This window comes from Eublepharis macularius, chromosome 3, assembly GCF_028583425.1.
Source record: "Eublepharis macularius isolate TG4126 chromosome 3, MPM_Emac_v1.0, whole genome shotgun sequence".
Lineage (NCBI taxonomy): Eukaryota > Metazoa > Chordata > Lepidosauria > Squamata > Eublepharidae > Eublepharis > Eublepharis macularius.
In genome coordinates this window covers 134,290,968-134,317,118 of record NC_072792.1, presented here as the reverse complement: position 1 = coordinate 134,317,118, position 26,151 = coordinate 134,290,968, and the positions used below count along the sequence as shown (strand labels likewise).

Genomic DNA, 26,151 nt, shown 5'->3' with positions numbered 1-26,151 from the left:
TGCGCCCTAGCGAAGAGGATGGAGAGTACGGAGTGCGGGCCCGCCGTCTGATTGACAAGCAAATTTGCCAGTGAGAGCGTGCCGAGGGGGGTGGTGCCGGAACTGAATAACTCGGCCGTGGAGGCGGGCTATCCGGTGAGTCGGGGGCGGGGGGAGGGAGCTGGAGCTCGGTACGCGCAGGGCGGCCGGAGCAGCATGGCGGAAGACGAGAGCGACCAGGAGTCGGAGCGGCTCGTCGAGGAGCTCGAGGCCATTGGCGGGCCGCGCCTCCCCCCTGGCCTGTCTCCCGCCATAAGCAGCCAGTATTACTGCTACCGCTTCTGCCAGGTGAGCGCCTGGCCCCGCCCCCTCGGTTGACACCTGTGGGGGGGAGAAAGCGGCGAACGAAGCCTCGGGTGGGGACCGCATAGGGGCCCCTCGGGGGCGGAGAAGGCAGAGCGAGGAGGCTGCGGAGGGAGGGAAGCGGCGCCCCAGCTCCCTCTGGGCTGCCTTGGGTTTTAGTTCACTTCTCTTCTTCTTCCTCGCTGCTGCCTGGGGTGGGCCGGGCAAGGATCGCCCCTTAGGCTGTGGGGAATGGAGAGCCGCTTCTCTCCCTGCGTCGCTTCTCTTCGCCAGCTATCTTCGCTGGGTTCGCCGCTCTCCTCTAGTTGCCTTCGCCGGGGGAGGGGGAGGGGGAGGTGGTTACCTCAGATGAAGTTTCTTGCTGTTACCGCTGGACACCCAGTGGAGGGAAAGGGGTTCTCCACACAGCTGGTTCTCCTTCCCGGTGCGCCAGCCTCCGTGGAGGTGAGAGCAAGCCTGGATATTCCTGTCGGAAAGGCAGGCTGGGCCTCCTGGGAAAACCTCTCATTTTATCAAGAAGAGCCGTCGTGGCCTTTTCATGGAAAGAAAAGAGGGGGTCAAAGAGAGGTAAACAAAACCGTGGCAATGAACTCGGTTCGCTCACGCGCAGAGCTGGCCCTGCTTCGGGCTGAGAGGTTGAGTTGTCAGGAGTGACGGGGAAAGTTTGCCGGGAGAGCGGAGTAAGGGGAGGAACCTTGGCCGGCGAGCCTGCTTTTAGTAAGCTCTTCTTGGTGCTGAAGGCGGCTGGGTGTCTTGTGACGCTAGTAGACTAAGCCTCGGCATGTCTCCTCGGACGTAAGACCCGCTTTGTACAGTGACACTTGCTCTTAGGTAACGGCGGTTTAGTTTACAGCCACGTTTCAGGAACGTGATACATATCTTTTAAAGGTATTTGACATAAGTCAGCGAAGGAGCATGTTATTTAGAAATTGTTGTTGCTTTCGCCACATTTTGATTTCTGATCAGCCCATAGGGTTGTTTGCTTAAGTTGGATATGTTTCATATACTCACATTTGTTAAGGTAAAAATCTGTATGAGAAAACATTTTTTTTCTTCTGTGTGCATTGTCTCAATTCTTAGCAAAGATTAAGGAGGTAACAATACTGACCTAGGTTAGATTACTGTGATCAAGTATGCAAAGTATTTAAGACATATTAAAGGTGCTGAATAACTGTTATATATCTTGCCTTGTTGTAATTTACTTTGAATTGACTTTGTAATATTAATTAGTCAGTGTTTTGTGCAAAACTTAGTTTTTAAGTTTTTTATTTTTTGTCTGTACAATTGCATTCTACTAACATGTTTCCCTTTTTTAATTCAGTTGTTCTTACATACAAATGAAGCCAACCTAAGGCTTTACTTTTTATACTGACAATTCTTTACCTTTTGTTATTGCTTGTTTCTGACTTGCAGACTAATGTATGTACAAAAAAATCCTCAATAATCTTACAGTTTTTGCAGTAAACATTGGTGGCAATATAACATTAGGCTCATATAGGGTTATTATGGAGTTCACACTGTTAGTGTGTCTCTTTCCAGTATGTACAAATAAAAATGTTATCATAACTTTTTTTCACTGTTGAGATTTTAAGACATTTGCAAACATTTGGCTTATGTATGCAGTTTTTTCATATGCTTTAAGGGATTGTGATCTGGTAAAATTTGCTCATAGAACATTTTTCCTGAAGAAAAATATTTTGTTAATTGCAGCAGAGGAACTTTACAACAGTCATTGGGTAGAAGATCCAAATGTGATAGAATTTTGCAGTTTATTGTGTTTCCAAAGTGCTTTCACCATTTTTTTTAGTTATCACTGGTAACTAGAATGAGCATTTCTCCAAAGTGAAATTTAACAGGGTTAAGAACAGGCATGTTAACTCTGTCATGGAATGTTTCCTTTTCATTGATAAAGCCCTAGATTCAAGCACATGGTAAAATGCTCTCCATTCTTCACTAAACTTGTTGTGCTGGACAGGCTGCATTGGATGGGGGAAAAAACCAGTCCGTATTCTGAAGGTTCCAAGCCAAGTGCACACATTCTTGGAAGTATGCTTCAATGAAAACAATTGCAAGTAAATGTAGTTAGCATCAGGAAATCATGGAAATCTTTTTTATCTACTTTTCTAATTGTATCTGTTTTGTGTCTCCCTTTTCTCTGTTTGGTTATTCTTCTGCACTCAGAGCTTGTTTTGCCTTGTCGAATAAGGTATCCTATGAGTAGGCTTCTCTATAGAACAACTTGCCTGAATATTTTCCACTTTTGCAGTCTTTTATATAAATTTAAGAACATTTCTCTAGCTGATATGAAAAGGAACTACAGAGATACCAAACTGAAAAATATCTTGCTAAATTTAGTTAATTTGAGATACAGGATGAAGAAACATATAATTTTATGTATTAGTTTTTAAGTAGCACTTGTATAAGAGGATGCTTGGCATAAGAGAAGTGTGTGGTTATGTAAAGCCTGGAGGGTTACTATGCAGAAAGTTTTTTTTAAAAAAGCCTTTTCTTTAATAGCGAAATGTCTTAAACCAGAAGGAGTCAAGGGCATAAATGCACCAGAAAGGAAGATTGAAATAGAACTGAAGAAAGTCAGGCTGTGTCCATGGCTATAATTCCTTTCTCCGGTGACCTGTAGTGACTGTAGTTCCTCTGACTTAATTGGAAAATAGTGTGCTCATCTTTATAGACTTGTTTCTTCTGGTTTAGCAGTTGGATGTGAAGTGGCAACTATCTTTAAGTAGGTAGTATTTGTACATTACTGATATTAACTGGTAACAGTCTGTAGGAGAAGGGCTACATTTGTAATTAAGAACTCAGTGTTCATATTATTTTTAATATTCTTCAGGCCATTTGCAAATATGAATTATTACATATTTTAAAAGTCCATTAACTTCATATTTCCTGAGTTCTGAAATTACTTTTGAGACAGGACTCAGGTGGTTAACACCTTCATTTTATAATATCCAATAGTTTAATCAGCTACTGGTGGTGGTGTAGAGTGCCCTCAAGTTATAGCTGATTTAGGCCAATCCATGGTGGGGTTTTCATGGCAAGAGACTAACAGAGGTAGTTTTCCATTGCCTGCCTCTGCAACGCTGGTCTTCATTGGAGGTCTTCCATCCAATTACTAACCAAGGCTGACCCTGCTTAGCTTCTGAGATTAGACTCACCTGGGCTATCCTGGTCAGAGTATAATCAACTACTATTTTGTTCGAATTGGTTGTTTTCCAGTGTCTTGAAAATAATATTTTAATTGGCATATTTAAAACTATTTCTTGTTTCTGTCTGGTGCTCAGTTCTTTACATAATTGAAAAGACAAACCAAAGCATTTGAATGATAATCTGAAAGCAAGAACATCCTCAATTAATCATATTTTTGGCGTTTGATGTACAAAGTCTTCTCTGGTCTTATGACAAAAGAAGAAATTGCACTTAGTTTTTTAGCCATTTTCTCTGAAGACCAGAAATATAGAAAAGTTGATTAAAAAAAATGTGGTGGCTCTTCTAGAAATAGAATGCTGTAGTCTTTCTCTGATAATGTAACTGGTTGCCAGTTTCTAATAGCATAAGATAGATAGATGTTTGTATTTCACTGTGAAGATTGGTTCAAAGTTACCACAACCTACTTATGCTTTTTCCCTTTAGTTTACATGGATACATTTTCTCTCACACACACATGCACACAAGATATCTAGTCTTCTGTATGCTGAATGGCATGGAACTAACACCAAGCTTGCCTCGTTTTGTGTGTTTGAGATACTTTTGAAAAAAGTTAGTTTGTGGGGCTAAACATGGTGTTCTGTTGACCTTCACGAGATCACCCAAATTGTATCTGGTAGGCTTCTGCCTGTCATCTTGGAGACATTGCCCATCTATCCCATTTCCTAATCATGGTGTTGCTGGGATGATCAGGGATTTTATAAAATCGTCTCAATTGAGCGCATCTCTGACAGCCATTATGTTCTGTTACAAGATGATTATAAATGTACTTTTTTTGGGGGGGGGGAACAGACTCTCCTGCATGTTTTCCATTTACATTAAGAGCTGGACCAGATGAATGCTGTTCAGCCTAATGGGAGCTTCAGAGAAAAATTATGTGGAATATACATGTGTACGGCATAAATCTCAAGCCATAGCATTCTACGAAGAACCTGCTGCTGCTCTAACATGCCCTTCCCCTGCTCCTGAGCTCCTGGAGAAAAACTGGAATGAGGGCATGGGAGTCCTCTTGTCCAGCAGGATTGTGACTGGAGGAATGATTTGCAAAAGTTGCTGCTGCCACCGGCTTTCTCTGGCTCTTCAGGCAGCGACTCTAACAGAGAGGGGAAGGACACTTGGACTTCCCTTCCCAGGAAAACTTGCAAGAACAATCACATGTTCTCCACATGGAAGAACACTTCCACATGGAAAAAGTCACTTGTAGCTTGGCTTAAAGAATGCCAAAGACTGCAGTAGTTTTCTTCTCTCTGTCCACTATCACCTTGCTCTCCAAAAGCCCACATTTTGACCCTTTCTAGTTCCAGTGGCTGCCACAGTGGGGAGTGAAGGAATGGAACAATGAAGTGTTCGTACATGTAATAAATAAAATTAGAAGGCATGTGAGATTCCTTACATAAATTTCACTTCTAATATCAGGACTGAATTCTCAGTGAGAAAGGTGGACTATAAATGACATAAATAAATAAATTTAGAAGTGGTGCAGACAGAGTCCCCACACCCCCAGAACCTTGATGATGTCACCTTTTGAAGTTGTGCTTAACTTCTCAACTAGGGATGAAAAATATTAAGCACTTAAACAGTAAGGGTTTGTTTTACCATTTATATATAGCAATAAAATGATTTCCAAGGCTTGACAAACTGGCAAAAGGATTTGTGCATGTAGAATCACATGTGCATAGGGAACTTGTGTTTTCCAGTAATGGTCTGCACATAAGAATGACCGTATTAATTCTTTCAAACAAAAATAAGTAGCAGGGTTGATACTATGTAAGAATATGTATGTGAACTAGATTGTGAACTTGTTAAAAGTTTTAAAGTTTTTGATACTTTTTGTGGTTGCTTTATTAAAACAAACTTTCATCCATAACTGAAATTTTGTCTGCAAGGCAGGTAGGCAGCTTACCTGTCTTGAGGCTCGCTAGCTCTGAACTCTGAGCAATTTGGTTAATGTTGTTGACCAAACTTGCATACTTCCATTAGTTCTGAGTTTAGGCATCTCATATGTGGTGCCCTTCTTTCTCTTTTTCCTCTACTTACTAACATATTACTTATTTTATCTTTCTTGTTACTTGCTAAAAGTTGCGGATGTGATAGGGTGGTTTTTTTAATATTGTATATGTTTGTAAAATAATATTTGAAATAGCAAAGTAGTTGTATGCCCATACAGATGGGTAATGAGATCTCATGGAAGCCCAAAAAGTCAGGATGACAAAGACCAAGTGGTGTAGAGGATATTATTAGCGCACCCCCCCATATGGTGACCATTGACAGTTATATAGTATTTAAGTTATCTGTAATAGTTTAATTGCCCCAAATGGACTAGTATTCTGTTAGTTAAATTACAGAAGATGTTTTCTTGGTTGTAGAATTTGTTGGGAGTTCTTTCATCTAGTTTATAAACTACTTATGACTAATTTTAAACTTTCTTTTACATAGGTTGTTGAAGACTATGCTGGAAGATGTCAGGTTCCTTTACCACAGCTTCAAGTGCTTCAGACAGCACTCTGTTGTTTCACATCTGCATGTGTATCATTCCCGACTGAATGTGAGCATGTACAGTATGTGCTCAGTAGCCTAGCCTTGTAAGTAAATCTTCGATGCGTCCTCTTAAAAACGAACAAACAAAAACCAGAGAAGAATGTAAAACCTGAATTCCTTCCTACTAGGGATGTCCACCACCTTATCTTATCAAGCTGTGCTTGCTGCCTATCAATTGCCGCCATCTGACTTCAATTAGGGTGTATTTTATGAGTGATTTTCTCTTTTAAATTTTCTTTTAAATCTATTTATGGGTTTAACTGTATAAATTAATTCTTACGTTTTTAAACTGTTATAATCCGTCCTGAGCCCTCCATAGGGAGGGCAGAATAGAAATCCAAAGTGAATAAATAAATAAATAAAAATTAAGAGTTTTATAGTAATTTTCTGGATAACTCATAGTCATTGGAGCAGTTAAAGTTCAAGGGCAGTCTTCTGTATCAATATGTTGCAGACAAGATTAATTTAGTCCATTGCTTCCCAAGTTCATGAAAAGTTTATTGCTAGAGCGACCATTCCACAGGTAGCAATTTGTAACAAACCATATACTCCTGAAGTTGATTGATAAAGTTGGGATGAACACAAGTATTCTTGTCTACACTTTCTCATAATCTCGCACTCATTTTTTAATCTGATTTAGTAGTAGATTTATACAATTACACTTTTCCCGTGATCTTTATTCTTGATTGAGGATTGTATGTAGTGAACTGATTCAAACTATATCTAGGCAAGACTGAATTAATATTATATAAAGCCCTGTGATATGGGAGAGGAGAGTGAATAATTTATTTAAAATGTATTTAAAAATATGTGTGAGAGAGTTTTACCTCATTGCTTAGACTCTTTAATGCTCTGTGTAGCAGCACTTGGAAATCGGAAGTTTCGGATGGTGCAGAATGTGGCAACCCCCATCCTGTTTGAGTAGATCAGTGAAAGCCTATCATGCCAGTGTTCTGGTACAATATGGATGCAATTATTATGCAAAGGAATTGCGGCACACTAGTCTCCCATTTGGGGATTCTATACTTTCAGAAGGAAAAAAGAGTTGTGAAATATTTTGCAGTAATTTTTGTTTGGTGTCTGACTCCTAGTTGCTTTGATTTCTAGGAGTTTTTTTGAGTTGCTCCTGTTCTTTGGAAAGGATGAGTTCTACGAAGATCCTTTAAAAGACATTCTAGGGTCAATTCAGGTAATTTCAGTTACTATGACTGGGAAATAGCATTGATTATTACTATTATTTAAGAATTGGTAGCCTGTCAGTAATCTTCCTGCTTGGTTAGTCTAACAGAGTGTAACTGCTCTGAGTTTGGGGATAGATGAATGGGAAGTTGCTTCCTAGTCCTGAACATGAGCTTCACAAAAGTGGCAGTGAGAAGATGTTTTACTTCTCCTTGCCTGTGCTGTATAGGGGAGTTTGGGGTGGGGAGTGGGGAATGTATGTTTTATTACATCAATCACCATATTTTTCTTTATCGTTCCAGGATTTTATGAATAAAAATGTCTCATTTCAGTTTAGGGAGGGTAACTTTTCTTCCCTTTCTAAGTCATTCTTCTCTTAGGACTCTTAAGGTTGCATCATAAGGTGCATTTGCATGAATGGAAAGCACTTCCACTCATGCAAGGAAGGATCTGCAATTTTTGTGGATTTCTCACATAAGCTACAGCCTCCCTGAATTGTAGCTAGCACTGTTCCTGACAGCTTGTTTTGGTAATGCAGGAATTTGTAGAAGACATGCGAAGGCAGGAAATATATGTTCTGTAAGTAGAGCTTTGTTCATAGTTCATTGGATACCACCCTTAGCTTCAAAGTAAACAGAACTTGCAGTGTCCTGGTTGGGGCAGGGGAATTAGGATTGCAGGCACTTTCTGTCCTCCATGATCCTAATATTGCTCTCTCAGATGGTATAAGCGAGTAGGAGCTTAAGCAGTCATCTTTTTTTTCCACTACTTCAACACCATCTTAAACCAGTGTTTAATTGCCCTCAGCATTTTGTGGCTCTCGGTTGCAGTGAACATCCTCTGTGATTATCAGCACATTGCAGAGATCTTTTTTTTATAGTCAAAATATCAACCAATTAAAATGTTAGATTGTTATCATTTAAAACATAATTATTTTTCTGTATGCATGGGGATTCTCCGCATATGCAGAAACTCCTATTTTGTGGATGGTCCCATTTCAATGCTGTATTGATCATCACAGACTACCGAGTACATTAGTAGAATTGACAGCATGCTATCAATGTAAATGCCACTTTATAGAGTTTTATAAGCAAAAATTAAGCAGGCCCATTTGAGCATGGATCTCATGAAAGTATGTTATCATGTATAACTATGGTTGGCTTTTAACTCTGTACTCAGGAACAGCCAACTTTTCAGTCTAGGGGACTGTTTTGTATGATCACTGCTTCCTTTACTATTGACTATGTATGTTGGCTGTAGAGGTACACTTCCCATGCACGCCCCCCCCCCCTCCACTAAAGAAACTTTCCAGTGCTGCTGAAAGAGAAATCTGAAAATCAATCTTGGGGAGAGGGGGCTGGGACTTGTGCTGGCCAGGCAGTGTGGTAGGATGGGAGCTACAGAAAACTCTTAACAGAGCTATATGTGGCACTCATATCTCCAACTGCTTTATGAGCTATAACTTTGTAAATTTGGTTTCTATTCATGTAAGCATGTTATGTATTGATTCACTAGAGAAAAGTTTGATCTAGTTTGTAAAGCTGTTTAATATTTCATTTGTAGGAATGTCAGAACCTCTTAAATAGATATGGAAATGCTAACTTGGAGTTGGTGACTCGAATTATCAGAGATGGAGGACCTTGGGAAGATCCAGTATTACAAGCTATTCTTAAAGCAAAGCTGGTTTCTCAGGAGTTAGGTATTAATCCTTTGATGTAAATAACATAGAGTACTAGTTACTACTGATCTCATATCCTGACTTTCTATCACATCAATGCACATGAAATTGCCTTATACTGAATCAGACCATTAGCCCATTAAGTTCAGTATTATTTACTCAGACCGGCAGTGGCTCCTCAAAGTCTTATGTAGAGGTCTTTGCACATCACCTACCCTTTTACCTGTAGATGCCAGAGATTCAACTTGGGACATTCTGTACACTCCTTGAATCCTATAGCTTGACTTCCAGGTCACAAAATGGCCTGCTGCTGACTTTAGATGCAAGACAGCTGGCCGTTCTGGTGATATTGTATCTTGCAGCTTCACTTCACTGGCTGTGGGCTGCTGTCTTGGTAGCTGAAGGATATTCCTTCACTCTGAAACTGCCAGTTTAAACCTTGCCTACAAGTCTGAACTTCATTAGTGATGAATGGCTGCGTCATTGATGACAATTTCAAATGTGACCAGCCCCAGGGTTATCTCCTGTCACTTGTTTTGTTTGATGTGCCCCCCTCAGGAGTGTCATGGTTAAACATGAGGTTTCATGGGACCAACATACCTGCAGGACCGTCTCTCGCCATATATTCTCAGAGGGTACTTCATTCTGCTGACAACTTCTGGTGATCCTAGCTCCAAGAACATTTGCCTAGCCTCAACTAGGGCCAGGGCCTTTTTGGCCCTGGCTCCAGCCTGGTAGAACTCTCTTTCTGTCAAGACTAGGGTCCTGCATGACTTGTTAGAGTTCCATTGGGCCTGTAAGACGGAGATGTTCCGCCAGGCCTATGGTGGTGCTTGAGGTATGGGCGAACTGCCTGATTGGCCTCTCTGCTGCGGCCTTTGGCCCACTCATTTTACATTCTGGTGACCTGTCTGCCCAACCTCCATGATACTGATGTGTGGAATGTATTATGGTAAACCATCACATGCTGCATCTTAGATTGTGGTTTTAACTTTTGTATTGGAATTATTGTGTATTTTATCTTTTACTGTATATTTTTGTTTTTATTGTACTACTATATAATGTTGTAAACCGCCCTGAGCACGTTTGTGGGGAGAGCAGACAAGAAATCTAATAAATTAAATAGTCTGAGAAGACAGAAGTAGCATTCAGGGAGCTGCAACCAATTTATGGATGCTACTGCCCCTCACTCCCCTGTAAGTTGAGGGAGTTTTAGTTGAGGTAATGGACCAAAGAGGATGGAATTGATATTTGCCAGATGAGTAATGTCTGATATGAACTCTGACATCAACACAATACTTTAGGTCCTAACCTGATGTGATTAGAGCACTGCTCACAGAAGCTAACATTCTTGCTTTACCTTACCACAAAAATTGTAAGCCCCAGGGCCAGTGGACTCCCAAGAAGAGTGTGGGTGATAAAGTGGATCTTTACAAGGTTAAAATGAAGAAAAAGATTGGTGAAAATTTCCCCTACCTTTCCCTGTAGAAGAAGCGCCTTCGACCAGCAGAAAACCTAGTTAGGATCTAAGCCATTACAACTAGCCTAGTAGCGGTTTATATTTGTGAAGGTGTTGATGTAAAAATTCAGTAATTCCTGAAGACTTCCTACTTTACTCATTTATTTAAAAAAAAACAACCTCGACACCTGTGCATGTCCCCATTGTGTAAACAGGTCTTCCTGTAGCATTCAAGGGAATGGGAAGCCTTTGCTAGCATAGGAACTCAGAGTAAAGTACAGCTGAAAACATAGTAATTAGGGGAGTGCAATTCAGGATTTGGATTCAGGTAAAGTACCTGAATTGGACCCGATTCACAATGATTCAGGATTTCCAAATCACACCCAGCATGCTGGGCTCGATTCAGAAACCCCGAATCAAAGCTTCCCGAAGCGATTCATATCGCTTCGGGTCAAGGGGTTTAAATGCCCCTTTCTGTGCGGCTACGAAGCGGGAAACCCGAATTTTTTGGGCTTGCACACTCCAAGTGAATTTGATCTAGAGGACTTTCCATTAGTTACAGTGGGGTTATTAACTTCTGGGGCATTTGCCATATTATGTTTTGTCTTGATATTGTTTAATTGATTCTACTATCTTTTTATGTTTCTAAGAAAAGTGGTCTTGTATAGTTTTTCTAATTGCCTAATTTTCATTAAACTTAAAAGGTACTCCGTTTGTTTATAAATTAATTTAATTACACAGATCTTAAAAGTTAATTATTTCTCTCCTTTTCTTTACCAGTTAACAAATACTTAAGTTCTGAAAATCCACTCTTCTTTGAATTGCGTGCCAGATACCTTATTGCCTGTGAACGCATCCCAGAAGCAATGTCTCTCATCAAATCTTGCATGAATCATCCTGAAATTAGCAAAGACCTATATTTCCATCAAGCATTTTTCATGTGTCTTTCTATGTCATCACTGGAAAAGAAGATATTTCAAGAGGTACTGTCTTCAGTATTTTTTGTTTAGTGATGCTGCTTTTTGTGTTTATAAAGGAAAGTTATATGCCTTTTTATGAATATACCACCAAAACAGAATAATGAAACACAGTGCTGCTCATGCAAAAGGAGTGTAATATCTGCTGACCCCCTCCCCCCCCAAAAAAAAAACTACAGCCACCCATGCTGTGTTTCATGCCATTCTCTAAAGTCCCCAAATCATCAGGAATTGAGGGACGGGGTTGCAGGGGGAAGAATGTGGAAGGAAATATTTCCACAAATGGAGGTCCCTTTGTGATTGTTTGCATTCAATAAGATACCTTTGTGAAACAGTCTTCTACATTAAATATTGCTACAGTTGTGTACTGAAGATAGTTTCTGAAGAGCAGTAGAGGTTATTGTCCCTTTAATGCTGCCATAGAATTAGCAGTGATCCAGGTTGATGATTATTTCAAATGTATCAGGTGAAGAGACTTAGGGCCTGTTCTTACAACAAGTGATTAAATTTATGAGAGAAGATTGTAGGCAGCTTTTAGTCGAATTAATTTTACTCCTAAGCAAAAAAATCTTTTTGAATAAGAAACAGCCTTGTAGTGTATTTTTGAGTTTTTCTTTTTGAAGGGCTACATTGGTGAAAGTTCATCTTTTATATGTAACTAAAATAAATGTTTAAAACTTAAGAAGTCTCAGACACTGCAGACTGGGATAATATTACTCATAAACAGGCTTGAGAGATTCCTTGGCTGTCATCTGTTGCAACAGTGCTGTCTTAGCTTTGCCTGTTAGGTTCAGCTTGTTCTTGAAACACTGTAGAAATCTCCAAAACCAGTTTGACCAAAGATCACATTGAGACAGGGAAAAAATGTATATATTATAGGCTGTGATAACTAATAGCACTTGAAATCTCTAAAGAGTTGCTTACTATCTGTACACAGACTGTGTGTGTGACTTACATTGACTTCCTTAGAAATCTACCAAAAGTACCAAACACTTTCCAAAACATGTAGCAAATGAAGTACTTAGGTAACAAATTCTACTACATAGCAATAATTAGCTTTTATGTAGAACAGTCGAAAGATACAAACTGAAAATGAATCTCAGTTTATCACCTAAAGTCATGTTCAATTTGTTTGCTTCCTTCGGCTGTGCTTCTCTCTATAAGTAGCAATATTACAAAGTTTAACATATTTATCCTTTGTTATGGAGTGTGTCTTGGCACATCTTCACACAGATAAAAATAGTTATTTCAAAATTGCTAGTGTTCAAATATTTTTTATTTAGAAATCTCATATTTTAAAACTTGTCACTGTAAATTCCTGTACAGTACTTCCCATCATCCCCTAAAGACATTTGGCTTTCACGTTTGATAGAAGTATTTGTAGTAATGTCATCTTAACATTAGAATTTGTGTTAGTATTTTATCTTGCTATTCTATAAAAAAAAATAGATCTTCGCTGTGGTTTAACTAAATATAAAAATTGGGTTAAAAAAATTTCAGAACTGCTTATACACCATTTTTTCCAGACTCCCCTCTCTCTGCTGCTTCTCTGTGTGCCCTCCCCCCACCTCAGAAAAGCTGCTCCTAAAGGTCAGGGGCCCTTAGAAAATCATGGGAATCTGCTGCAGAAGGTGAAAGGAGCCACTCCTTCATGTGCAAGCAGAAGGGGGGAGTTTGGGTCCAGCCTCCATTTCTAAGGGATCAGTATTAATATACTTGTACTTATTTATCTATCCTTTCCTTTTCTCCTCAAGAAGCAAATCCTGTTTCAGTCAGTGGAACTTACTTCCAGGAAAGTATTCTTCATTTCAGCCTTGGGTACTTAAAATTACTTCATTTTGGTTTTAAAGCATTTGCTGAGAACCGAGTGTATGAATGGTGTCGAGATCATCTGCAACATTGCAAAAGAAGGGAAGACTGCCTTAGCCTTGTATCTTTGTGAGTCGTTCCTTATTCCACACCTCCAAAAAGGAGATATGTATTGCATCTGGTAAGTGTCTTATTCCTAGTGATAAAGCCTCCTGAACAGATTGCAGGTCAATATTATTATAAAAAAATTGGTAGAATTGTAATCTTTTCCTGTGGTAGTTAAATGATGCTTTCTGATTTCTCTCCTTTTGATGAGTATGTTTTATTATTTCATGCACACCTATTTGTTGACGATAACCCAGTGTGTGGGGACATATTGCAGTGGTACTACTACTGCAGATTCCATGATTTTAAAGTATTTGCCAAGACTGTAGTGCTGAAAATACTTTAAAAGCATACTTGTATTTTCTCTGGTCCTAGAAAATACTTTTCTTCGAAGTATTTAGTTGGCAGCTATAATCCCCTTCTACTAGAAATAGGAAATGGATTTGTTGTGTTTAATATAAAGGCTCCAAATCTCTTCTATCCGTCAGACATTTCCTGGCTTGTGCTTTTTATTTGAGTATATTAAAATCTGTGATTTTGTGAACAATTTACAGAATAATGAAACTGACATGCATATGTAATTTTGTAATAGAAAAGAAAATATGTAAATTAATTTTTAAATTTTTCTGAAAAGAAGGCCCTACCTCCTTCTGGGTAAGCATTGAAGCTTTTTATATGGTAAAACCCACCTAGATTTGCAGGAAAAATCTTTCTTAGGCTATCATACCAAAGTGTGCAGTTTATACAAGGATATTGTTAACTGTTCTTATTACAACTGTGTGTTTCTTAGGTTAATATTCAGAGTTTGATTTTACTATACCCATAAAATTTCTGGGGTGGAACAAACCTTGGTCGCCAGCACTTATTACTCAAGTCTAAAACAGGAAGAAATTAAAAGTGTATGGGATAGGTTATTGTACTTTGGTCACATCGTGAGAAAACAAAATTCTCTGGAAAAGTCAATAATACTAGGAAAAGTGGAAGGCAGTAGGAAAAAAGGAAGACCTAAAACGAGATGGGTTGACTTAATAAAAGAAGCCACATCTTCCAGCTTGCAGGATCTGAGCAAGTCTGTTAATGATAGGACGTTTTGGAGGTCTTTCATTTATAGAGTCGCCATAGGTTGGAGGCGACTTGATGGCACATAACATACACGTGGGATAAGAGGATATCCTTTCTTTGAATATCTCTTTGAAGCATTCTTTTACCTTGCTAGCAAATTCTAATCTCCCTCAATTTTTGAATGTTGGACTATGCTCCAGTGACTGGAAAATTAGCTAACTTTGCATTTGTTTTGATAGCTGAAAGAACAGGCTAATGGAATGCGCCTCTCTTCAGTTCCAGTTAGACTAGTGCTGGGGATGGAGAGAAATATTTGGTCCCTGTTTTCTCACAGGTAGTCAGTATCCTCACCTTCATGTCAGTTCTTTTTCAGGGTATCTGTCCCAAGAATGTTACCATCAAGCAAAGAGGATGTGGCCATCAAACATCTAAAATAAGTTCTGGAAAAGATCTCAGTTGTTTCAAATAATATACTTCTTGATTGTAATCTTGAGTTCGTTGTAACATTCAGTTAATGTCAGCTAATCAAAATACCTATATACTGTTAAACCATTTTGATTGTTTTGGTTATTGTTACTTGCCTTGAGCTGTCCAGGATAGAATGGGTTAAACGCAAACAATTAATAGGTTGTACTGGCAGATGCAGACCTTCACCACATTCCTTTTTTGACTCTAGAGAAGCCAGTGTTGGATGTTGTGGGATCTGTATGGACAAAAAGTCATGCTGGGCTGCAGTGAGCAGGGGAATGGGTGAAATCACTTGCTCCTCCTGCCAGTGTTCACAATGTTCTTAAGACATTGTTGGCAAAAGAGGGAAGCAGGCAGCTCTGCCAGTTCTTTCTCCTCACTGCACCCACCTGCCCCTCAGTGCTTTTTGCCTATTTGGGACCTCCAACATTAGCTCTTTGAAATCAAAAAGGGGCTGAAGAGGGAATGCGAATGCAGAGAAGATCCGACTCTACCAGCATGTTGCTGTGCTGATTGATAGGATACAACCCAACAAATGACTGAAATTAAGTAGGTTCTGTTTTAAGGAGCATATAGGAAACATACAACAGGTCCTGACTTTCAGTCATAGCCATGTTTTGTTGAATGTAGGTGCTATTGAGATTTCAGTGAGACATTGCCAAGAAAACATGCTTGCTACTACGTTTATCTGCAGCTTTAAAAAAAGTTTTATATGCTTTCTAGACACAAACCTTAGAAAATATTCAGAATTTTTTTTTCTTCCGGGGTTTGCTGTGCATTCATGTAGAATACTTAGGAGTGTCTAACTTCGAAATGGTGTTGACTTGTTCCAAACCTCTGTGCAGAATTTTGGTGTAATGATCTGTTACAGTCACATGTGCGTTAATCAAATTTAGTTTTATAGTATGTTACTAGTATATTAATAAATATGCATTTCTAGTAGCATTATTAGCACCATGTACAATTATTGTGCGTTTTCAAGTACAGTGTGTGTAAACCATGCTAATAAGCTGTATTCTGTCTATTTTACAGGGAGCTGATCTTTATTTGGAGCAAACTACAACTTAAATCTAATCCATCAAAACAAGCATTTGTAGATCAGTGCTACCACCTTCTAAGAGTAGCTACAAATATAAGAGTTATTTTCCCTTTCATGAAAGTTATTAAAGATGAAGTAAGTAGTAGTGTACTACTTTACATATTTGTTTTAGACATGTTCTTATGAGTGTTTGCAAGTACTTGTTATTTTTAAACGTTCCTATGCTACCTTTCCACCCAAGTAATACACACAGAGGCTCCTCCACCACACAGACAAAAACCAATGCAAATGGAACAAACCGTACATGAAGGAAAAATAATCAAATCAAACTATAACTCAAGCAATAAACCAAGCTGACAGTCAAAATATATGTTAAATACAGTGAAGAGCACAATATCAAACTTATTTAGAAAAGTATAGTTAAGACACATTTAAAGCATACATTCACAAATAGTAAGCCACAGTTCCATCCACAAAATCAAGTCACTGAAAAAAGTCAATCCAGAGTAAACAAGGTAAGTGAAAAGGATGTACTGTAAAGCAAATAAATAGTCCTCTTTTTCTTCTTAAACAGCTGTGTGCCAAGTTGTGAGAAGCAGAACGTCCACAGAGATGCGTGCAGCCGCCCGACAACCAGGACCGGCTGTTTTGCCTGTTGTTTCGTCCAGTCCTCCTCAGGGGCGGAAACACATCTCACCAAAAAAGTAAACAGTAAATCACACAGTAAAGTGCTCCAATGCAGCTAAGTCAAAACAGGAAATTCAATTGGTGCTCCAATGCAGCCAAGTCAAAAGTGCTCCAATGCAGCCAAGTCAAAACAGGAAATTCAATTGGTGTTTAGCCTGGTTGTCAGGCAGCTGCATGTGTCTCTGTGGACGTTCTGCTTCTCACGACTTAGCACACAGCTGTTTAAGAAGAAAAAGAGGACTATTTATTTGCTTTACAGTACATCCTTTTCACTTACCTCGTTTACTCTGGACTGACTTTTTTCAGTGACTGTTGATTTTGCGGATGGAAACTGTACCTTTAAATTGTTGTTCTAGAGCGGCTTACTATTTGTGAATGTATGCTTTAAATGTGTCTTAGCTATACTTTCCTAAATAAGTTTGATATTGTGCTCTTCACTGTACTTAATATATATTTTGACTGACAGCTTGGTTTATTGCTTGAGTTATAGATTGATTTGATTATTTTTCCTTCACGTACGGTTTGTTCCGTTTGCGTTGGATTTTACCTTTCCACCCAAGGCAGCAAACATCAGGGCATTACAACCTTAAAACAGCATTTAAAAGAATATGAAAACTTTAACAATGCAGTAAAAACATATACAGGAGTACAGATGCACAACTATTTAGTATCATTTTGTGCCAATGTATTTTAGATTAAAGACTGATAGAATAAAATTAAGCTCACAGACAAAGGGCATAAAATATATAGGCAAAATGCAGGCAAGACTGTTTATCCAAATCAGTTCTAGTTAGCAAATCTGACATAGGACTGGTACAGATTCGTTGTTAACGACGACTAACGATAGCCATTGTTTTGTTATCTTAATCTTGGTTAAAATGGTTTTTAAAAGCCATGGTATTGTTTGCTGAACAAGTCCTGCCACCAGAGGGAGTGCATAAAGAGACAGTGGAGAGACCTTCTTGCAGGCAGCAGCTAAAGAGGCAGGGAGGCTTCCTTAATCATGGATTGTCCAGCATGAAAAAATAAATTTTAATCATAGATAATGAAAACTGGCAAACCCATTCCAAATGATAGTTTTACATGCTTGTGGCCAATTATTAACCATGGTTATTAAGATATGTTTCTTGACCATAATTAAGTGTGATACTGCATAGAACCATAAGATCAAGATGTGTTCAAAACCATATTTGAAGTCTGGATGCTTGTACTTTATCCAAAAATTTATGTTGCTAGGATTCCTGTAGTGTTTGTGTGTTTCCAAGGTGGTAAGTGCATATTTTAAAAATCTTTCCCTATTACTACTTGCCCACCTTACCATAAAAATTGCTTTAAGGAAAAGAGGCTTATCAGATTACATGAATTATAATGGAGGTACCCCCTCAGTAAAATGATTCTTTGTATCTCTAGTTTGTACATCCCATCACAGGAGAGAGAGACAGACAACACACACATGATGATGTCACCATGGAAGTATGAAGGAGAAGCACAATTCACATGCAGTCTTAGTTTATCTTTGGTGGAAAATGTAGAACTTGATCTCAAAGGTTGTTTTCTATCAGTGTAAGGCACTTCCAGAAACTGGCATGATGGGTGGGCTTTTTGTTGATTTGCCTCCTCCCACTCTGTTTGCCCTCTGTTCACGAAGAGCAGCATTTTAGGATGCTCAGTGGGTGCAGGGGGAAGAGAGAGCAAGTCTATTAATAAATCTCTGCCAGTGATACTTTGAATCAAAATCATTGACACAGCCCATTTACCTACAACAGACAAAGGCCCCAGTTTTTTAGAGAAAAAGTTGAAGCCTATACTATACAGTATGCATAATATTGGAACATGCTCTATATGTGGCTGACTTTGGAGATGTCTCAGGGCTTCTATTCATACAAGATGTGGCAGCAAGACATATCTGGCGTTGACATTTCATTTAGATGTTCTATTTCCTATTCTGGTTATGTTTGCTTCTAGTTTCAATTCCGAAGTTCTGTATGGCCCAGGATTGTCATGCTTATCAAACCACATCTCCCTATAAACTCCCATTTCATTGGCAACAGTCAAGTTGCAAGCTTTTTCTGTGGCAGGAGTGGTCCTATGGAATGGCTAACCAGAATGCAGAGAGCACCTTCACTTCTGAAATGCTTGCAAAATGGTTCTGTTTCAAAGGGTTGTGCTGTTTTATCCTGTTGATAGTAATTACATTTTGTTTTATTTGTTGGTTTTAGTTGCCTTAAGTCTAGGACAATAAAAGAGGGTATAATTTAAATAAAATATTTCCCTCCAGTGGTTTCTTATTTATTAAATTTTTTATATTCTTTGGAGTTGCTCAAAGCAAGAAAATATTTAGGCACAATTTGACCAACATTGTTAAAAATAATATAAAACTTTACATCACAAACATCAACATCTAGGCCATTGATCCAGTAAAAGGCATTAACTGCCCTATTTACCTGAAAGGGAAATTAGTCCCTTCCACCACATTTGCCATCAACAAAAAGAGGGGGCCCTCTTAAATTTGTTTGCAAGCTACAGTTGCTATCAGGTTGCACCTGACCTGCGGCAATCCTGTAAGGTTTTCCAGGCAAGAGATGTTCAGAGGTGGTTTGCCATTTCCTGCCTCTGTGTAGCAACCCTAGACTTCCTCGGTGGTCTCCCATCCAAATAGTAACCAGGGCTGATCCTGTTTAGGTTCCGAGATTTAATGAGATCAGGCTAGTCTGAACTATCCAGGTCAGGACAGTTATATACAGTAATTTAGAAAAAGGCCCTTTATATATAACCTTTTTTTAAGACAGATTGTCTTTTATTCAGATTTTTTAAATATATATATATATATGGTACCTGTAGAAGGAAATTTGATGATACCTAAACAGTTCGATCTTATTTAACTTTCTAAAAGACATGCTAGTACTTGCCTTTTTAATATTTCCTGTATACTGTTGTAATGTTTGAGACACTACTGTAAACCCACAGTCTAGTGGTAGCAGTTCTCACAATCCTACGGGAAGGAACAATCAAATGAAGCTAAATTTCTTGGTGGGGGGGCAGGATAAGAAGTGCCAGATACCCTTGAACTCAGAGTTTTGTGCTGTATCTTATGTTTACTTAGTATCATAATCATTACTTTCAATTGGGTGCACTTTTAATATAAGTATAGTGGACCTCTTTTCTTGAACTGATGTATAATTAAAATGTTTACCTCTTAGTTACAAAATCTTGAATACTGTAATTTAAAATTGAATTCTAGCATGTTCTACTTTTGATTTTTTGAAGAATGAAATATCTGCATGTTCTAGATGTGAAATGACTTTGAGAGTAATCACCTTCTATTCTTTCTCACAGGTTGGCAAGGATGGTTTGCAGATTTGTGTTGAGATATGTGGAAGTGCTCTCCAGTTAGATCTCCGTGATGATCCAAAAATGAAGTGTCTGATATACAAAACCATTGCTCACTTTTTGCCAAACGACTTGGAGATTGTCAGAATATGTGCTCTTTCTATCTTTTTTCTTGAGCGCTCCTTGGAATCCTATTACACTGTGGAACATCTGTATAAACATGCAGATGAAGAATACAATGAACAAATCAGTTCTGTTCAGAATCGTGTGCGTTTTGAGTTGCTTCCAATTTTGAAAAAGGGTTTGTTTTTTGATCCCGAGTTCTGGAATTTCTTGATGATCAAGCAGAACTGTTTAGCACTGCTAAGAGAGAAAGTATCAGTTGACTTAAATGAAAGTACACTGGAACATTCTTCTGTTAATACACAGAAGTTATCACGTCGAGCACTGCGTAGTGATCATGCTTGTCTAGCAGATGTGAGCAATGGAGAGCTAGAAGATGAAGACCCTTCTGGAGCACAGTCCATCTGTCATGGTAATTTGAGAAAGAACCACATAGCTCTTGGATCATCTAAAATTGATCATAATGTACCTAGGCACCGTTGTGTGCTATGCAACAGGGAATTTCTTGGAGGTCATATTGTGAGACATGCACAGGCTCACCAGAAAAAGGGCAGTTTTTCCTGTGTAATGTGTCGCAGAAAATTCAGGCAAAAAGGAGTAATGCTTAAGCACTTAAAGAATCACATCAAGAAGATAAGGTGTCAACTTGCTCTTACTTCTCATGAACAAAAAACTCCTGATGCAAATGAAGTAAACTGCTCTGGTGCAGATATTCCTCTTGAAAATGGGAACTTGGAGAGCTCTAAAGATATGGAAATGGAGGCTATCATTCCAAGCACTGATCAGGAGACACAGAATGCTGAACTTACACTGGCTGTTATTGAAAATCATGTTAGCAATCAAAGTACCATTATTGAAAATGGTAGTTGTGACAGCTGTTCAAATAATACTCCTGAGCCAGAAACTACAGAAGGATTGCCAGAAAGTGATAACAGCTTGAGTAAAGAGTTCCCAGTACTCCATAGAATAAATGGTGTATTATGCCCACAAAATGACCTAGACATTATGGACCAAGCAGGCAACTTCAAGTGTCCTGCGAATGGCTGCATTAGAGTCTTTAAAAAAATTAGGTTTCTGAATAAACATGCACGGAAGGCTCATCCTACAGATCTGAAGGTACAAGAGCATATAATGAAGTCAAATAAAGGAAAATGTCGGTTTTGTCAGAGAAAATTTTTAGATTGCCAACACTTTATTGATCATCTAAAGCAACATGTATACCCTAATGCATATTTTTGTATACATTTTAATTGTAATCAGAGATTTAAGTTGTCTACTGAGCTTGCAGAGCATACAAAAAGTCACAGTGATTTTAAAGCTCAGTGTAATTTTGCAGAGTGCTGTGAACTTTTTGAGGACCCTTCATTGCTGTATGAGCACGAAGCTCAACATTATTCAAACAAAACTGATCAGTCTGAAGAGGTCAATGAAAATAAATCTTCAGATATTGTTTTGGAATCCCAGTGCAGCATCCGAGAAAAAGAAAAGAACAGTAATGAAAAAGAGGCTTCAGTAGACTTGCCGGTTCCAACTTGGAAAGCAAGGAAAGATTCCACAGAACCAAAGACTTATATCCAGAGTGAGAAAAAAATAAACAGTCTAATACAGAATGGGAATGAAAATGCATGTGATGATCCTGCTACAGTTGTGAACTTGATAGACCAAAAGATACCTGCGATAGAGCCAAATTCTGAGAACTGTAAAGTTAGTGACCAATTAGTTAATGGGCATAGTGAATTGGAACAGGCTTCTTCAGATAGTGCTTTGGGAAAAGTGACTGACAACACAAGGACAGAAAATGGGTCCACTTTGCCAGTTTTACCTAACTGTAATGATATACTACCAAACAGTATTGCCACAGTCTCTCAGTCACCTTCCAAACCAAATCAGATAACGGAAAACACTTCATATGGATTAATTTTAACAAAACCCTATGTTAGACCATTGCCTCCAAGTTACCTTGATGAACGATACATTAGTATGCCAAAACGTAGAAAAACTTTGACGGACAAAGTAGATGCTCATTTAGAGCAAGATAAAACTTATAGCAAGTCAGAGAGATTAAGATGCAACAAATGCCTGACCACCTACTGTAACTCAGAAGCACTAGAGCTTCATCTTGCACAAAAGAAGTGTCAGACACTCTTTGGATTCGAGTCAGATGATGAAAGTAAGTCTTACAATGTTATTGTTTTCATGTTTATAGTTCTAGATTAGAAAAGAGATGGCCCAAAATAACAGATTATAAATGCAGCATGCAGTGTAATGAAGAAAAAATTCTGTCCAAAGAAAGAAATGCAATCAATATAGCTAATTCTCACTCACTCACTCACTCTCTCACACACACACCCCGCGAAATAATAGAAGCAGCACCTTAAGAAATTAATGTCCTTAATGGCCATTGCTAGGTGGCCATAACAATATTGCTAGTCTTCTGTTAGTATGAGGGAAGTGGCAGGCTCTTTTCCATGGCTGTTTTGGCATCTGAGGAAGGATGCCACTGAGGAAGTGGCAAGCCCTGGAAGCAGCCACTGGCTGCATGACTGGCCCAGGCCTGGCTACTTGCTACTGTTCAACAGCAGTTATGCTGTAAAAGCCAGCGTGGTGTAGTGGTTGGTATTTCAGACTAGGAACTGGAGGCCCAGGATCCAGTCACCACTCTGCTATGGAAGCTGCCTAAGTGACCTTGGGCCAGTTACTCCTTCTCATTCTAAGGGTTTTGTGAGGATAAAATGGAGGAGAGAAAGCTGTATTGGGTCTCCATTGTAAAGAAAAGTGGGGATATAAATGATGTAAATAAATATAGGCTGAAGATGATCAGAGAAAAGGTAGATAGGAGAAAAGGTGGAAAAAGGTGGAAAGGAGAAAAAGAAGCAGGGAAAAGTGAGGATATGGGGGCTGCCAGGATGAAGCAAAAAGGAAATAGTAATGGGAGGGGGGACATGGGAAAGTGAGGTGCCCCCCCAAGTCTTTGAGGGTTCCCCACAGCACACCTGGGTGTGGCCTGATGGTTGGCTTTGCATACCTGGGCCTAGCCCATACTGGCAGACAGCACTGCATAACAGAATTTTCCTGAGAAGAGATCAGCAGTGAGAGGGAGGGAGGGAAAGCTAAAGACAGAGGGGCAGATAAAGACAGATTGGATGCTGAGTGGGAAGGAGACCAGGAAGTGGTTAAAGGGGAGGTGTGATGGGGGGCTGCAAGAGAAGAAACAGAAGAAATAGTGGGGTAAAGGGGAAAATAAGATGCCCCTGTGTAAGTATTTGCAGGTCCCCTGTTTGTAACATTCTAATACTTGGAATGGTAGGATGGTCCTTATAAGAGCTTAAAGACTATCTGTCACACAAGATATCCTCTTGCTTCTTTTGTTCAATGTGTATGTAAAGGCTGTTGAGATGAACAGGACAAAGAACGGGAGAGTGCTTTTTTTGACACTGTCCTCACATATTTCTGTGCCTGATCATAATTGTGGTTAGTACAGTTAGTTTCAGATGTGGCCTCGCTGCTTTTAACTTTGAGACTCAAGCAGTGTGTTCTGTGCTACCCCTCAATTCTGTTTGAAGTGTCAAATGGTGTGGTATGTGGTAGTCTTTTCTTGACAGGAAGATGACTGGTAATAGATTACAGTAGGTTTCTAGGGCCAGCTTTGTTTTCCTGTAGCACTTGAGCTATTCCAGTTCAGAATGCTTTATGATCCACAAAATTTTCAACAATTTGGGGCTTTTGATGATATTCAGGGTAACACGTCTTCTGTTGTGTCACATTCTATAGTCAGAAATTAACTTCAGAGGAGGAAGGGCTGTCTGTGGCAATCTGTACACCAAGAATACAGTTGTGTGTGGAGGTGGTTTCCCAGCTTTAGAATTCCATCTAGTTGATCTTATGACAAAGCCCAGATCTGCCCAGATATGTTCTTTTCTTTACTCATCACCAAGAGGGCATGAGACTGCTAAGTCTTTATGTTTACCTGGTTCTTATAAATGTCCCAATACATGTGGAAGAGGTATATTGCTTGTACCCTAACCATGTGTTAAAAATCAAGGAAGCTGAGAAGTAGAAATAATTCTTACACACACCTGTAAAATGTTGTAAACTTATATTTCTGAAAGATTTAGTGGGGCATTTTAATTGTATTATTCAACTGGGTTTCTGAGATTTTGGTATGTTTGTTGAGCTGCTGTTTAGGCCTACTTCAGCTTTCTTCAGGAAATGAATGTAAATAAGTTACTGGCCTTGAAATATGATACAGCCCAAGCAACAGTTGATTTTTTTTCAGACTACATTTCATATAGAAGTAACTTAGTTCAAGTGTAAAATTGAAGTCTAGAAAACTAACCAACATTATCTGTTTTTACAGGTGCCTGATCAAATTTTGTGAGAGGACTTCTCACTTCGAGGAGTATTGTGATGGAACACTACAATATTTTGCATCAGTTTGCTTTTTCCCTGTTGGCCTTAATTATAAAGAAGTCTGAAGTCACTAAAGAAGTCATGACCTTGCTCAGTCAAAGCACACTTGAGTCAGAACTAAGTGATAGTAGGAACTGCAGAATTTGAGTCCAGAAAAACTGTTATAAAGCCCCCAAAGTACCAGTTATCCAGAAGCCACAAGGTACCATATGAAGCCCCCATGTAACATCACGGTGCAGCAGCATGCTGTATGGTTGTCATGCAGAGTGGAGATGTCCTGAGGATATACAAGTGGTACATACTTCTTTCTGATTGTGCATGTTCAAAGGAAGCCTGTCTACATTATTTTGCGTCATCACATTAAATGTTCCTGTGTGCACAAAAAAACTGGTCAGTTAAAAGTTGATCTGTTTGTAGAGAGTGATTATTCTTAGCATGGACTATCTTGGTGGTCCGTTTCCAAACAACTGAACATAACAAAAAAGCAGAAGTGGCCAAGACATGCAATAAGAATGCAAGCACATTTAATTCAAACAAAAGTAGTAAAACTACACTGGGATGCACCATAATTCCATTTTTTCTAGTATCTGACTTGGGAGACATCTAGGAAGAATGCAGTTGCAGTGCAGTCTTTCAAATCCATGCAAATACTATATTGGGTACTAACAAATGTAGGTTATGGATTGGCAGTGCCCATGATGTGAAGCAAGCTAATTTGAGCTTGGATTTACAATTAAATTTTGCATAATGATTATTCAGAAATGGGTATGGCTGAGGCCTTTAAATGCCAGTTTCCTACATAATGTGTGTGTTACAATAGAAGGAAGAGGATTCAGCAAGATACAAAGTAAATTGTCAGATGCTATGGTGGAAAATATTTGGCAGATGAGCTTTATACTTGCATTTGTATCAGTATAAAAAGACAAGCACTGAATTTTCACTATAGAACATTTGCTTTTCGCCTGAAAGATTCCAATCAAATATACCACTTCATAAGATTCAGTGATAAAAAATGAATTCTAAAACAATAATTAACTTTTAGCTAACTGATTCTTTGCAAGAATGACTCACACTGTGCCTTGAGAGGTGAAGCTTTAACCCCCCCCCCCCCCGGCCACAAATACTAATAAAGAAAAGTGTAAAGGGTAGAGCATTCAAATCCCCAAAGACCTAAGAAGCAAATAGAATTTTCATTGTCATTCTATTGAAAATTCTTTTTTCTTAACACAATTTTTTCCCCCTTCCTTAGGTCAGTTAATAAGTAATGTGAATCATGGTTTATTCTAATTGTGGTTCGTTTAGCTGCAGGACAAATCCTTATTTTATAGTAATTATGGCTGATTCCACATGTTGGATAATGCACTTTCAATGCATTTTATCAATCGTTTGAGGTGGATTTTTTGTTCCACACACAACAAAATCTGTTCCAAATTATCTATAAAGAGGATTGGAGGTGTGTTATCCAACGTGTGCGGAATCACTCTGTATCCTGGTACAATTATTTACAATAATTGATCTTGTGAGATCTGGTTCCAGCTCTGTTGCTGTTTCCCCTTGCCTCCTCACTAAAGACTTGGCTGGTAACCATTCTTCCTTGCAGCACCCTACTGATAGAAATGCCTTGCTGTATCACCAACTTGCTTACCATTGTCCCCTGGCAACACAAGGGCAGGGAAATTTGTCTTGGGAATTTTCAGCTACTCTCAGAAAGGCTTGGGCTACT

The 26,151-nt window shown here is 39.0% G+C and overlaps 1 protein-coding gene across 1 annotated transcript; it reads left to right on the top strand.

Moving 5' to 3' along the window:
• The first annotated feature begins 180 nt into the window (after positions 1 to 180).
• On the top strand, positions 181 to 25,497 carry ZNF654 (zinc finger protein 654). The gene is made up of 9 exons (XM_054973043.1): positions 181 to 327; positions 6,001 to 6,146; positions 7,210 to 7,291; positions 8,845 to 8,980; positions 11,199 to 11,401; positions 13,246 to 13,385; positions 15,872 to 16,013; positions 19,902 to 22,188; positions 24,376 to 25,497. Exons 1-9 carry the CDS (start codon positions 196 to 198, stop codon positions 24,381 to 24,383), a joined length of 3,276 nt encoding a protein of 1,091 aa, XP_054829018.1. The 5' UTR covers positions 181 to 195; the 3' UTR covers positions 24,384 to 25,497.
• Positions 25,498 to 26,151: the final 654 nt, after the last annotated feature.

Excerpts from the sequence above, each read along its gene's own strand:
- ZNF654 (XM_054973043.1), top strand. The coding sequence starts at position 196 with ATGGCGGAAGACGAGAGCGACCAGGAGTCGGAGCGGCTCGTCGAGGAG. Across the intron at positions 328-6,000 it reads ACTGCTACCGCTTCTGCCAG|GTTGTTGAAGACTATGCTGG; the intron begins GTGAGCGCCTGG and ends TCTTTTACATAG. Across the intron at positions 8,981-11,198 it reads GCTGGTTTCTCAGGAGTTAG|TTAACAAATACTTAAGTTCT; the intron begins GTATTAATCCTT and ends TTTCTTTACCAG.